We start from the raw sequence: 14,009 nt of genomic DNA, 5'->3' as shown, positions 1-14,009 counted from the left end.
ATCTCTCTTTCTCCTCACCTTTACAGCCGGCTTCTGCATAACTTCCTCCATTTTTCTCCTCTTTTCCTCCTCTCGTTTTCTCCTCTTTACCACATATACTTTGTGAGAGTAACATCTCTCCTTATTCCACCTCCTCCTGACCTCTGCCCTCCTCTCCTCTTCCCCTCTGTTTCTCCTCTTCAGCCTCTACTGCCTTCGTCATTTGGACTTTGACCAAACTTCTACCACCCTCTCTCTTGCAGCGTGGGTCTCCCGCCTCCATGTGTCTTGCAGCTCTAGCATGCCTCAATCTGTCTCAATATCTAGCTCAAATAACATTTCAGGTATGTTGTACCCTGTTTTATGAGTTTCAGCACAAGAAAAACAAATAAGAAGCACAAAACACATAGTAAAAAAAAAAATCTTAAAATATGCAAAGAAAGGGGGAAATATAACTGTGTGTCTCCCAGTGAGCTTGAAAATAAATGTGCAGGAGTGAATGAGAGCCTTGTCCACCTGTTTCCCACTCCTCATTTTTTTTGCTATGACAGCGTCTCATGCTTTCAAGCTTTACTTTATTTCACACTCTCACTCCCTCTATTCATCCAAATCATTCTGCTATAAATTATTTTTCATTCAAGCACTCAGCAACTTTCTTTTCAGCCACAGACATTTTTCCATCTCTTTCTCAGAGTCCATTGAATATATTAATTGTCTTGGTTCTGCTTTAGCAAACCCTGTACAAGCTAACAAACTTAGTTTCTATAGAAACAGTGAATTGTAGGAGCAGGTGACACATTTTCTTTGTTAAACTGATAACCTTGATAATCTGTTTGGCTGCTGTCCTCAAACATAGCCTGTAGCAGCATCAAGGTAACATTCCAGTAGCTACAGTAAGCTTTTATTCTGAAAGCCCAAGGCAAGGAAAAAGCACAAGCAAGATCTTCAATACATGTAAAGTGACTCTTACATAAAAACGGAGGTGCAGTGAAAGGATGGAAGTTACTCACGTGTAGCAGGAGAACAGCAGCAAGGAACGACTGACCCTGACAATAACCAATTTCTTCATCATAAACAGAGTAGGCCTGTGAGAATAAAAAGGAGAAAGAGGGAAAAAATAAATTAGGCTATTCTGTAAGCCAGACATCAGAGATCACTTATCTTGATCATGATTATTTACAATTTAGAAATGTACATATAGTGTAATGTTACAACTTTGTTTTCTACACATATTAATTTTAACATCAACATAGCCTTAAAGCAAGTGAAACTAAATTTAAATAATAAAATAAAATAAAATTAGATAAACAGACTCAAAAAGCTTGGTGGTCAGGAAAATGCTCTTTATTAGATAAAGCTGACTTTTTGAAGACAAGGTTTTCATTTGACAATGGTAATAAATATTTTAATATTTTAATAATAATATATTTTTTGGAATTGACAGATGTAATGTTTTGACATGATAATGGTTTGTGGTGCAACTTATGGGTTTTCAATATCCTGGGAGGATCAGCAACTATTGTCACCCACATTACTGATTATTAAGTGGACATTTTGAAGTTGCTTACTGATTGTCTTATAGAGGTGCTAATGGCATGTCCTGTTAACACTGGAGAGTTACATACCTTTACCATGGACGTGACATTAGTGATGCACATGGGAATATTCTTGGCCTCACTGGATGGACAATGTGATGTGTAATGTGAGATGTTGTTTTATGCTGCCTTTGCCAGGCAAAAATTTATGACAAATACAACAATTTTCATTTCTTATGTGTTAAGCATTTGAAATAGCTAAAAATAGTGCTCCTGGCTGAATCATAGTCCAGATAATCTGTTTAGAGACCTGTAGCTGACCTCCACTTATCTGCATACTTTACTGCTACCTCCTGTCTGACAGTGACAATTACAAACTGCACAGTCTAACCACAGCCTGTAGAGTGACACCTTTTGTTGGGAACAGCTGCTTTATCGGAGTCTTTGTTAGTTAATAAAATAGCGATTATAGCTGCTTTAAAGTCAGCTGACTATACTCACTATACTCTCTCTATACTACTTATATACAATTTACGCACCAATACAACTTAGAAAAATGTGCATCAATTACTACTTATACTTAAGTTGGGATTAATAAACCAAGTGTAGGATGGGGTGGGAAGGCCAAATCCACAGGCCTTGTTAAAGCCTAATGAATCCTGTGCGGTACAGAAAAAACTAAAAGAAACTCAGCCGGAGAAAACTCCACTGCTGCAGCAAGAGCAAAGTGAGCCTGTCCAACGTAAGACACGCAGGTGGTTTGGTCATTAAAGTATGAAAGACTAAACTTGGAGAGTAACCTTCAGATGACCGTTCAGAAGAGGCGCTGTCTCAAAGCGGTCGGTAGCTGACACACCCCACCAATCATGCTAATGAGCAAACAGACATGCTTTTTCACACTCTAAACAAGGATCCAGGGAAAGGAAAAAGTGTCTAAACCCACTTGACCTACACTTTTTTTGTAGAAGAGAATGTGAATATGATGTCACACACCTCCAGAGCTTATCTGCCTGTATTCTTCAAAGGCATACTAGCTGGAAGAAACATTTATTAACATAGAACAGGAAACATTTTAACTCTAATGCCTGTCTTTATAGGCGTACGAAGAAGTGGAAGCGAAGTGCGGAACCAAACAAGACAGCCCAAAATCCATTCTGAGATAAGACACCTCCCCTGACCTCTACAATACAGTTCAGAAGATTAAAATGTTTGAGAGATCAGCAGCACTAGAACTGTGTATGACCCAGAGACGTAGCAGAAGATATCAGAGTGTCAATTCAATTAAACAGCCTATTTTACTTTAACATGTTTAAATATTTGTTTTTCTCAGCCCTTTGAGAACCACTTGAAATGACTAAGCTGGTGAGGGTTCAATATCTTTGTCACAGACATTTTGGCAGGATGCTTTCTCCTTGATGGACACATCAACTGTAAGGGCACTCAAACCTCCATATACTAGGTTAAAAGATTTCTTCCCCCCTTTCCTTGCTTGACAAATGAGTGTGGACGTCCAAAGCTTCACTGCTGATCTCTTCAGCTAATTTGGGGTTTGATGTGGAGATAATGGAGAAATCTTGTGGAGCTGTCTGGAGTGTAATCTGCAGGCTGACATGCTTGATGGAGTGTGGGATTCACACGTTCCCAACTCGGCTGGGAGACATGCATGCTGACAGATGGATGGGGGAGGTCCTGGTGGGTGAAATCTAAATTTGTTAGCCTGAGCAGATAATAGGCTCAGAGGGGTGGATTATTACAATTTATATGCCTAGTTTCTCAAAATAATAAGCATGGTCTTATTCTTATATGTATGCAACTTTGCAGAAAACTTTTAGAAAGTGCTAACATGTTAATGGTAATTACCTAAAAACCACAATGTAAGCCTTGGATCCTCATTGTGAGCAAATGTACCCCATGCATCTATAATCTTAAAAAAGTCTGTCAGGTATGAATACTACAAAAGCAACAGTATTAAGAAAAGTGTTTTGGTTCATTGCCTCAACACACTGACAAAAATATGCAGGTAAAGATTAATCCTGCTATAGACAGCCAAAGTGTACCCAGGGCCTACAGGTACTGTTACAGAAGTTCGAAAACATCATTTAAAATCGCATTGACATTTGTATTGGAGCAAATAACTAAAGGTCCAGCTTTGGAACATAGTTTTTCTCAACAGTTGTTAACTGCAGTTATTTATGTAAAGATGGTCTTTGTTTGAAAGAAAATTAGCTATTTCTGTCTGTTCAATATTTCCGTTTTTTTTTGTGACCTTTAACAAACACTCGCAAATGTCATTGCTCAACAGAAGAGATGCCTGAGCTACTACTTTTTTGTTAAAAGCACAAATATTTCCTCGTCAAAAAAGCAAATGGGATATAATTGTCAATTTGTCCTAGAATCTAAAACAATAAATCCCATGAATGTGTTTCATTTACTTTTTTCCAGAAAAAAATGATGAAAGAAATGCTTTTGAGAATAACTTAGATATTGATCATATTAAATAAGTATTGAATAGGAAGGGATTCAGCAAGACAAACCTAGCAAATCTAGCAAACCCTGCTGCTGCCGTTTACAGAAAGTATACAGAAATCTGATTAGAAAGGTAGTCACCAGGATATGAATTAGTATCTTGAATATTGTGTGCATGGAAATACTAGGATCACTAGGATATGTAACATTAGCTTCAGTAATGAAGTTAAAGTGTTATGTTTACTTTTTCCATGCTTTATTTAAGTTCACTTTCCATGGAAATACTGAAGATATACTCTTTATCTGAGAGTCAAAGGTTTTGAACCCCTACGCCGACTAGAAGAATAATGTTCTGCTCTCCTTGAAAACCCAAAGTCAGTGTATCTTTGAGGCAGTTAACCCCTTTCAGTAAATGTCTTAAGTTGTACAGGCTAGTTGGAAGTGTGACTGAGTGGAACATTAAGAGAAAGAAGTAGATTATCACTGGGGAAAAAAAAAAAGCAGGGCGTTCAGGCGACCTTCCCGAGAGAATAAAGGTTAGAAAATAAAAGACTCTAGGCATAGTACTGAGTAAGATATGAAAATGAATATAAACTTTGTCCTAGATCCTCTGTGCCTGTAACCCATTCAAGCCTGAAGATCCAGCCAACCTTATCAGCAGCTAATCTACATGGATTTGCATACAAATGAAGGCTGGTTCGCCACTGACCTAGTTGGGTCCAGACAGGATGCTAACCCTTCCTGACGGGTTCTCCCAGAGCACTGACCCACCATACACTCCTTCAGCAGTACCAGAAAGAAAAAGTTGTACTCCATCATTCTACAACTATATCCAATTGTAATGAAGAGGAAAAAAAAAAAAAAAAACATTTTTATGATAGATTTAGATTTGTGTTTAATGCACACCTTCTGAATGCTGTGTAAGGTGCATTTTGCGCCACACTGGCATTGTTCTGTTCAACGAAGTATTCATTATTATTTCACAAATCTACTCTGTTTCACTTTTACTGTGTTTTTCTTTGTAAATAAAAAAAAAAACATGTTTGTATCTGGAAAACCTTTTCTAAAGGATGGTGTAGTGCTTGATGGCGTGCAGGGCCTTCTTTTCAAGGTGACAATTAAAATTAAATTCAATATTGATAAATATGTTGTCATTATTGTGTAATCACCGCAAAGATACCGACCTTAAAGTAAGCTTTTTAAATCTACATAGGGAATGGGTCTCCTTTCACAGAGGCAGCCATGATGCACCACCATGTTTCTTCAGTAGCCAGAACCAGAACGGACAAACCAAACATTGGCTCTAATCACATAATCGCATTTTATTTTGAGGAGAAAGCCACCATACCCTCCCTCATGCGTGGGGGTGAGGGGTGTCCAGAAAGTTGTATATTAAGGAATTTATATTAAAGATACAATTTTATCTTCAGTAGTTCCCAATCCTGGTAAACTGTTAACTGTTTGACTATTTATTAACTTCTAAATATTCTCACATACAGATTTTACATTTAGTTGTTTTAGTGTCAGCAATAGAACTGTTGGTTATATTGCAGGGTAATCCACAGTCATCTGTGGACATAAAAAACATCTTGGTTGAGTTTACAGCAGCAATCATGCTAAGAGAAGGACAGTGACAGAGATTAAGACTGGCTTTAATACATTACAGTAGTGCTGACCTTGGGCTTTTGTCTGAATAAAATGTACTCTGTGTCTTCACAGATAATTACCTCGGGATGTGAGTCCACTGGGACTCTCTCTTTAAACCATGTTTCCCCTTTTCATTTTAACAGAAATAAGACACTGCTGCTTGTTTTTTAAGAATCATTTTTCATTAGATTGTTGCGTCTCTCAGACATTAAAAGAGGTTTGACAGGTTTTTCAACTAACTCTTCTTCAAAATGGATTTCAGAATTTGTATAGTAAATTAGTACAGCCTCACTGATATCGTTAATTATAAAATATAATTATGTAAAATTTATTATAAGGATAATGATGATGTCCCCTTAGCCATGTTTTTTCAGATATATTTAGCTGCCATTATGACTGAAACCTAAAATGAGCAATACAACATCAAATGCTGTATTTTAATGGAAAACTCACTTTTGATGTAGCTTACATTCTTTCATTAGCTCTGCAAAGTCAGGCTACATCTCACAAGCTCATATTGGCTGCTAAATTTTAGTCTTGAGGACATCTACTCATGATTAGTCAAACAGCACAAAGTAGAACTAATAACCTAATTATTGAGCACAAATGATGAGTTTTGCCTCTAAATTGTCCTAAACTATTTAAACTGTTTAAAAACGGTTTCATAAAAGCATGAAGTGTTCTGTAACTGAATGGGTTATCTCTTGCCTCAAATGTGGTTTTGTAGAACAATTTTTAGTGGTTAATTTGAGAGATATCTGCCACCTACATAACAGCCACCAAGTTTGTCCACTACAGAATTGGAAGAAACGATTACTGACTGTCCACTGGGCAGTGCATACAGTACGTCTGATATGTCATGTGTAGGAAGAGTTCATGTTGATGTCTAAGTAAATGCGGGCACTGTCAGTCATATCTTAAAGAGCCAATTTGAAATGCCAAGCAAATTCCTATTCAGGCTTGCCAGACCACAAAGCAAAAAAAAAAAAAAAAAAAAAAAAACCAACTAGTGCCTGGCTCCATAGGGACAGGCACACACTTTAGAAGCTTTAGCACACATTACAGAATCAACTTCTCATCTCACTGCAGAAAAGTTTTCCAAAATTGTCAAAGACAGCATGAAAGAGTATATAAAAAATGTTGCTTATGCTCCAGTAATGTCTGGTTCTGCATTGACTGAATTTAAAGTTTCCAGATGTTAGTGACAGCCAACTCTGTTGCATGATGGATGCCCCACAACAACCTCTACACCACGTGAACCTCACCTTACAGATCTTGTACAGTGAGTCCTGTCCATCTCCGTCTGAGTCCTTAAAGTAGTCGTGTGCAGGGAAGGTGCGGTGGATGTCCCGGGTGATTACACTTTCCTGGGCTGAGTCCTGCAACACATGTGGATTACATGATTTAGACAGCTGACAAAATCCCATTCATATACACAATTTGACATGTTCTATCCCATTCATAGGTGAAGGAAGTGGGTAAGCCTAAAAGAAGTGCATGTTTCTGCACAGATTCATAAGAAGGCAAAAGAAGCAAAGAATTTTTTTAAAACTTGGCTTGCCGAATATTTTCACTGGTGCTATTTAACATTCATGTTTGCATTTATAAACACTAAAGGAGGGAACTATATTATGCTCAGCTCAATCAGCTGCATCACTTCAACTGTGATAGAAAGCAGCAGCACGCTGCTATGTCACTGTGTTCGTTTTTGTGTGTATTAGTGTTTGTCCCATTCCTCCTGCAACAGCATCCCCAGGCCTCAGTCACTTTAGTCTGCCTTGTCGAATCCACAAACACCGCAGTGTACATACACACACCAAACCGGGCTGCTTGTTTTCCTATGCGCTTCACACTCAGATACACACATACACTGGCACTCTGCTGTATCTCCCTCACTTTCTATTCACACACACACAGACAGTCATATGCACATGGTCACACACACATACACACACAGCGCAAGCAGTACCAGAGAAAAGACTGGCAGCACAGCATTCTCCAACAACTCACTGCAGGCTGCAGATAAACCAACCCTGAGCCTGACTGGCCTTGATGTGTGTTTGTGTGTATCAGAGGCAGAATGGGAAACTGTGTGTGTGTGTGTGTGTGTGTGTGTGTGTGTGTGTGTGAAATTTCATCTTTCTTGCTTTATTTCTCTCCTTGTTTCCTGACAGAAGAGAGAAAAAAAAAAAGCTTGGAAATAAAGTTACAGGCTAAAGAGGCAATCTCCTGCACATTTGTAGAAAACCGTGCAGAGTAGTATGCTGAAATGGTTAAAAGTCTCAATTCAGGAGAGCACCAATTACCCACTTGTACATCTGCAGAGAATTTTTTTGACCTCAAAAGACCTTCAGGTTTCACTGAAAAAAATTTCAAAGGGCATCATGATGGCAGGACCTTACTTTATAATGTAAATCCCCCTTAAAGACACAATTAAATTGCAAACATCTGTAAGATCATATATTTGTGTTTTTTTTTTTAAACCACTGTAGAGGTTGTAAGTTTGTTACTGACCTACAGAAAATTTATTTTATAAACTGCTGTTGACATAATGCATTCCATAGACCCTTACCCTGACCTTAACCGGCACAACTAGATGCCTAACCTCAGTTGTTATCCTAACCAAAATGTTTTTATCCTTAACCCTAAAACCAAGTGTTATACCCACCAAAAGGAGTCTGAAAAAAAATGAGGAGTCCTCACTCCGATAGAATTATACCCAAGACGATTCTCACAAAGACAGAGGTACAAGTACACACACACACACACACAAAATAGCTTGATAGAAGCTGCTGGCAATGCTGTGTGTAATGCTTTAATGAGATTTGTAGTGTGGAGGTGGTGTGTCGTTTTGTGCATTATGTGTTGGAAATGAAACTAACAGTTTGACATTGTGCTGCTTTTTGCAGCTCTTCAGGAATTAAGGTAGTGTTGCATGTGATTGTTTTTTTTTTTTTGTCTTTCATGTTCATGGTTCATGTCTTCACCCAACAGCAAAATAAATTTTCTAAGTGGCAGGCAAAGGATAGATTAGATTTGGATACCTTGGTTCCCATGTGAAAACACAGGTTTCCAAGACAGTCCCTGTCAACTTGATTAAAGTAATCTTACTTACATGTAGGGCTGTTGATAAATCAATAGAAAATAAATTCAAGCAAAAATGTCAAATACTCCCTGGTTCTGGGGGGTTGCTGCTTTTCGTTTATCTTATTAGAATTGTAAATATGAAACACACTGTAACTGTTAGATGCAGCTCAACTTACATGAAACCTGAACTAGCCTGGTGAAGAAAACACCATAACTATCCTCTTTTTTCAGCCTTACAAATTACAATAATAGTCCAAGAAAGAAAATGTAAAAACATTTCTTAAAGTTAGATGTTTTTTTTTCTCTACTTTGCTGAGAAAGAGAATGTGTCTCAGACTGAACATTTACATTATGTGGTCTCATTCATTTATTACAGAGAGAGGAGGGTCCACATAAAGAACAGTTAAATTATTCAGTGACAAAAAACATTACTTTTAAAATAATTAGGCTGATGGTTACTGTAAAACTCCTTATGAGTTGGACCATCAATAAAACACATTTATGAGATTGTAATTGCCATGGCAACATCAGTGAGGAGCAGTGAGAACCTCGTTGACAGTGATAGTTGTAAACACTTTGATTTAATAAACCATGCATGCCTCTACTAATTAACAGCCTCATTACTCAGAAAACAGCACAAAAAATGAGAGGATGTCCTCTTCTCTGCTTAATCTCCTCCTTAATTCCTTCCTTCTTTCTTGTCTTGAATCCTTTATTTATTTTCCCTGCATATATCCTTTACTGCATCTCCTCATGTTTTACTTCCATATTCTACCCTGTTTTTTTTTTTGTTTTTTTTACTTGATCTCCTATTGTACCATCTCCTTTTCTGATTTCTCTTTCCTTTTATTCCCTGTTGTCAGGGTCCACTCCTTTCACCTAATGCTTCGTAAATATTTACTTCTAATTTCTCCTCTAAAGATTAAGCTGTAGCTCTTCTACATTCAGTACTACTGCACACTGCTGAGTGCCATTATGTTCACATGACAATGCAAAACCTGTTTAGTGAATAACAAGGCTGCAGTCACTGTCACCGTCCCCCTCTCTGTCTCGCAAGTTCGTTTTGTTTTATGGTGGATTGCTACTTAAATTCACTGCTGATCTGAAGTGATTAGTGTATATCTCTTCCTACTAACTGCAGGCTGGAACAAGAGTTATATGATGCTTATTTGGATGGATGTGTGCGTGCGTGCAAATGCTGAAGCTGGCAGCTCTTTGATCTCTGCAGGGAGGCTGAGGTGTTCAGGAGAAACTGCAGCCTCATCAGCAGCATCAGTTCTCAATCATGGTGCCCCAGTTCAACTTTCCTGATATACACTAATAGTTACAAACAAGGAGAGTAAACCTCTGCTCTGTATGCTGTAACCCTAGTTCTATGAGCAAAGACACATTTCTACAACAAAGGTTTGTCTAAGTGTTCCTGCCCTGAAAATGTGCACGTTCAGCCAATCAGGAGGAAGTCACTGATGCCTCCCAGTATTACCTGCATTAATATGTAGCAATCTATTACCTAGCATCAGAAAGCAGCAGAGAGAACAGGTCAGATGATTCTGACTACCTGTGCTCATATAAGGTTACAGTGTGGATTTTGCAACAAGCTTAACAGATCTAATGGGCTAAATGCAAAAGTGTCTAACCCATGGTGCCATGGCTAAAGCAGAAAGCCGAATGAAGTACAGCACCTCCAGGTCACTCTATTTTGAAGATCGAAAGAGAGCTGGATGCTGTCACTGACGGCTAGAAGCAGAGAGCTCAGCAGTGTCACCATAATCTCCATCATCCAAAGAATCTTCAGCCTGATTGTCTATCCACCATCACCACAGGTGAATCAGTGAAAGAGGCAGTCAGGGGGATCTAGAAGGCTGTTAGCAGTGTGTTTGTTCCATTTCCAGACATAGGTAAGAGAAGAACACAGGATCTGTGGGTGCGATAAGACCAGGGCAGGAGAGGCAACGTCACATCTGAAGAAAAGGCTATTCTTGACTGGAGGTAATCCTCTTACTTTTCATGCTTTTGCTCTTTTAGTTACTAAGAAAAAAAAAAAAAAAAACAGATGGCGGTTTGGGGTGTGATGATTCACATAACCTTTAACAGGAAAGATTGTTAGACCTTTCCTAAATGGCAAAACCAGTACATATAAATTTCAGTGAGCTGCTTCATAGGAGTGGGAAAGTTACAGCGCCTGTTTGACCAAAGCCAGACCAAAGAGAACTACAGTATACACATGAGAAAATGCTCTGCAGTCAGCATACATAACAATTGTATACTGGTGAAAACGCTGAAAACACAAATGTCAGTGCAACCAAGTACACATAACATGAACTTCTACTCACACATACACACAAAAAAAACACATCTGCAAAACTATAGAATAATATACATACTTGTATGCACATACAGGGCCCTTGTGGCTGTGAGACTGTACAACCTACACTGCTCCCCGCAGACTCCCCGAGCTGACCTCACACAACTACAGCCTGTAAAAAAACTGCAAATTTTCAATATTCCTGAGCGCATTATTATTAGATTAACTTTTCTATTCTTCTATTTTTTTATTGTTACACTTCGTTTTTACGTTTTTACTTCTTTTTATTATTTTATTTTTAACTTGCCCATTGCTGTTGTGACAATATGAATTTCCCCATTGTGGGACAAATAAAAGCTTATCTTATCTTTTCTTATCTTATATATAAAAATGCTGGCCCACATTCAAACACTCATCCTTTACCTTCATAGAAATGAGTAGGAATGGTGCACATCAGCACAGACTCTCTCAGCATTTTGCAGATGACATGATAAATACTGAGTGATTAAAAAAGCATTAGCACAGGCAGGGGTCTAGATCTAGTGTTTCTGTGTGTGTGTGTGTGTGTGTGTGTGTGTGTGTGTGCATTCCTCTGCATTGTCTGTACCTGTCAGATTTATCCACTGGTGGCTTTTAAGCTGACTGACTGAAGGCAGAAACCAGACAGAAAGGGAGATGGAAGTAAAAAAAAAAAGAAAGAAAGAAAAAAAGAGGAGGAGAGGGAGATGGAAGGAGGGAAGAGGGAAGAAAGAAACAAAGGAAGATCAAGACAGATTACAGAAAGAGAGAGACAGAAATCAAGAAAGACAGATAAAGATCGCAGACAAATATGTACACAGAGGGGAATGAGAGGCTTTCTTTTCATTTTTCCTCTCCTCCTTCAGTTAATTAGAATGTCTTTACATCATCTCTGAAATATTTAACATTTCATTATATGGCATATTTTCATTCAAAGTTCAAAGCATTTGCCCGGAGACAAAATTAGCAACTTGATACTACCTTGGGTTTTGGGAAATTCTGGGAAATCAGTAAATAAAATTATCATATACTGTAAGTTTTTGCCATAAACAGAAGAACGGGATTATTAACTAACAGAAAACAAACAATACACACAAAAATAAATGACAATAACATTTCAGTGCTACTGACAAAATATAACAACTACTGGAACTACTGCTTCAGCTGCAATATAGTGGAGAAAAGCAGTGAAAGTGAAAATGCTTGATGACGGTGGTGACCCTTGACCTTGATAAAGTTTAGTAATGCAGTCCTGCTGCAAGTCTCCACCGTATCAGGTAGACAGGTCACATTTTTCCACTGAAAAGAATATCATGCTATACCTACACTGAATACTACAGTATACAGTGGTAAGGTATCAGGACTCAGGATAAGAGAAATGAAAGCAGACACTTGTACATTTAAGGCAACAAAACATACTTCAAATGGAGGACCAATTCCTTCTATCAATGGATTGTATCACAAAACAGTGTATAATAAAGGTTGCTATTATTCATAAAAAGTAAAAATACCTCACTATTTGTTTTTGAGAATAAGTAGTGCACTGCGAGGACTTGTGTGTGACATTTTTAAGAAAAAAAAAACAACAGGTTTGACATTGGTATGGATTTTAGTGACAGGTACACTGACCTTTGGGGGGTATTCTGCATGTACTGGGGCTAAGGTCATTTTTAAAGATGAGACATGCTGGTAAGAAAGTGGTGTAAGGTTAGGTGAGGACAAATTATACCAACACTGACATGTGCATGAGGTTATTATGTCAACATTTTGCTTAAGAAGCATGAGTCAGTCTGTCCATCAACAGCACTCAATCCAATCAAAATGTCCTTGAGCAAGATAATGAACCGCCTACTCGCACTCACTCTCTCTGGATTTAAGTGGTAGCTAAATGCTTATGATATAAAAAATGTACATGAAAAATCTCAGAAGCAGCTCCAGCAGCATTCTCCTTATTACACAATTTAGCCATGAGCTTTCAAGTTACCCTTCTACTCTGACAGTGTTATGTAACTACTGAGTATGGAAGAGGCCCATGGGTGCTGGCTGGTGAGCCTCTTAACAAAGTGGCAGCCACGCTTTGCTAAACTGATGCGATAGGAGTGAAATACACTGGGTTTAAGTGGGTTTCAAGTCTTGAAGCGACAGCCCATCCAATCAGAGATGATGCTGCTAGCATTAAACCTCAAGAGGCAACTATGAAGACAGATTGCTGGATATAAAATTAATGTGTGTGTACAAAACAATTTCCGAGAGAGCACAGCTAGATACAAAACCTAAATGCCGTGTCTAGGGAAACGGGAATCACCAAATAAGATAACCTAGAAAGCAACAACTGCCCACAAATGATATGTCTATCTGAGAATTTGGTAGGTGAGAAGTTGCAAATGTTTGTACCACCAAAGTGGCATCCCAGCATTGCTTCACGTGTCAATGTAAATGCTATATTTAGACAACCATAAACAAATACAACGGGACAGTAAACTGTTTACCAGTATTGTGCCACTAAACCTCTCCACTAAATCAGATTTTCTTAGATATGTTAACAGCTCGCTGTGGGATGTTTCACAGCAGGTTTTACTATTAAACACACTCCGGAAGCCAATGAGCAAAATCATTACATTAGTGTTTATGTGTTTCACATCTACATATACTGTCAAACCCAATTATTGATCCTATTTCTCAGTCAGAAAGCGTGTTTCACCCCGCCACCCTAGCAGAGTGGTGGATCAATCGAATAAATTCAGTGCAGTTCAAGACCACTGTCTCTGACTGAAATGAGGAAACAAAAGCAAATGCTGTGCCATCTGAGCCTGGTTTCAGCATGAGTGGGGAGTGGTGCATTCTGGGCCATGTTCGAAAACAGAGGCTGTGATGAACCAGCAGGATGGCGAGTTAAAGAGCACGTCTGTTGCAGGGCTGCACCCTGGAGCTCCTCCAGACAGGAGTCCACATGAACTCAAAACTGATTCACT

General features: G+C 38.5%; 1 protein-coding gene across 4 annotated transcripts in view; it reads right to left on the bottom strand.

Moving 5' to 3' along the window:
• Positions 1 to 14,009, bottom strand: part of rabgap1l (RAB GTPase activating protein 1-like) — an 88,336-nt gene that overhangs the window by 28,415 nt on the left and 45,912 nt on the right. For 3 of the 4 annotated variants that reach the window (XM_026323036.1, XM_026323037.1, XM_026323038.1), the window contains exons 14-15: positions 6,893 to 7,006; positions 990 to 1,064 (exon numbers count right to left, since the gene is read on the bottom strand). In XM_026323036.1, the coding sequence (XP_026178821.1) occupies positions 990 to 1,064; positions 6,893 to 7,006 (189 nt within the window). Of the gene's footprint in view, positions 1 to 949; positions 970 to 989; positions 1,065 to 6,892; positions 7,007 to 14,009 lie in introns of those variants that run through there. The other variant, XM_026323039.1, reaches the window with a different exon arrangement.

Source organism: Mastacembelus armatus, chromosome 4 (assembly GCF_900324485.2).
Source record: "Mastacembelus armatus chromosome 4, fMasArm1.2, whole genome shotgun sequence".
Classification (NCBI taxonomy): Eukaryota; Metazoa; Chordata; class Actinopteri; order Synbranchiformes; family Mastacembelidae; genus Mastacembelus; species Mastacembelus armatus.
This window is presented reverse-complemented; position numbering and strand designations above follow the sequence as displayed.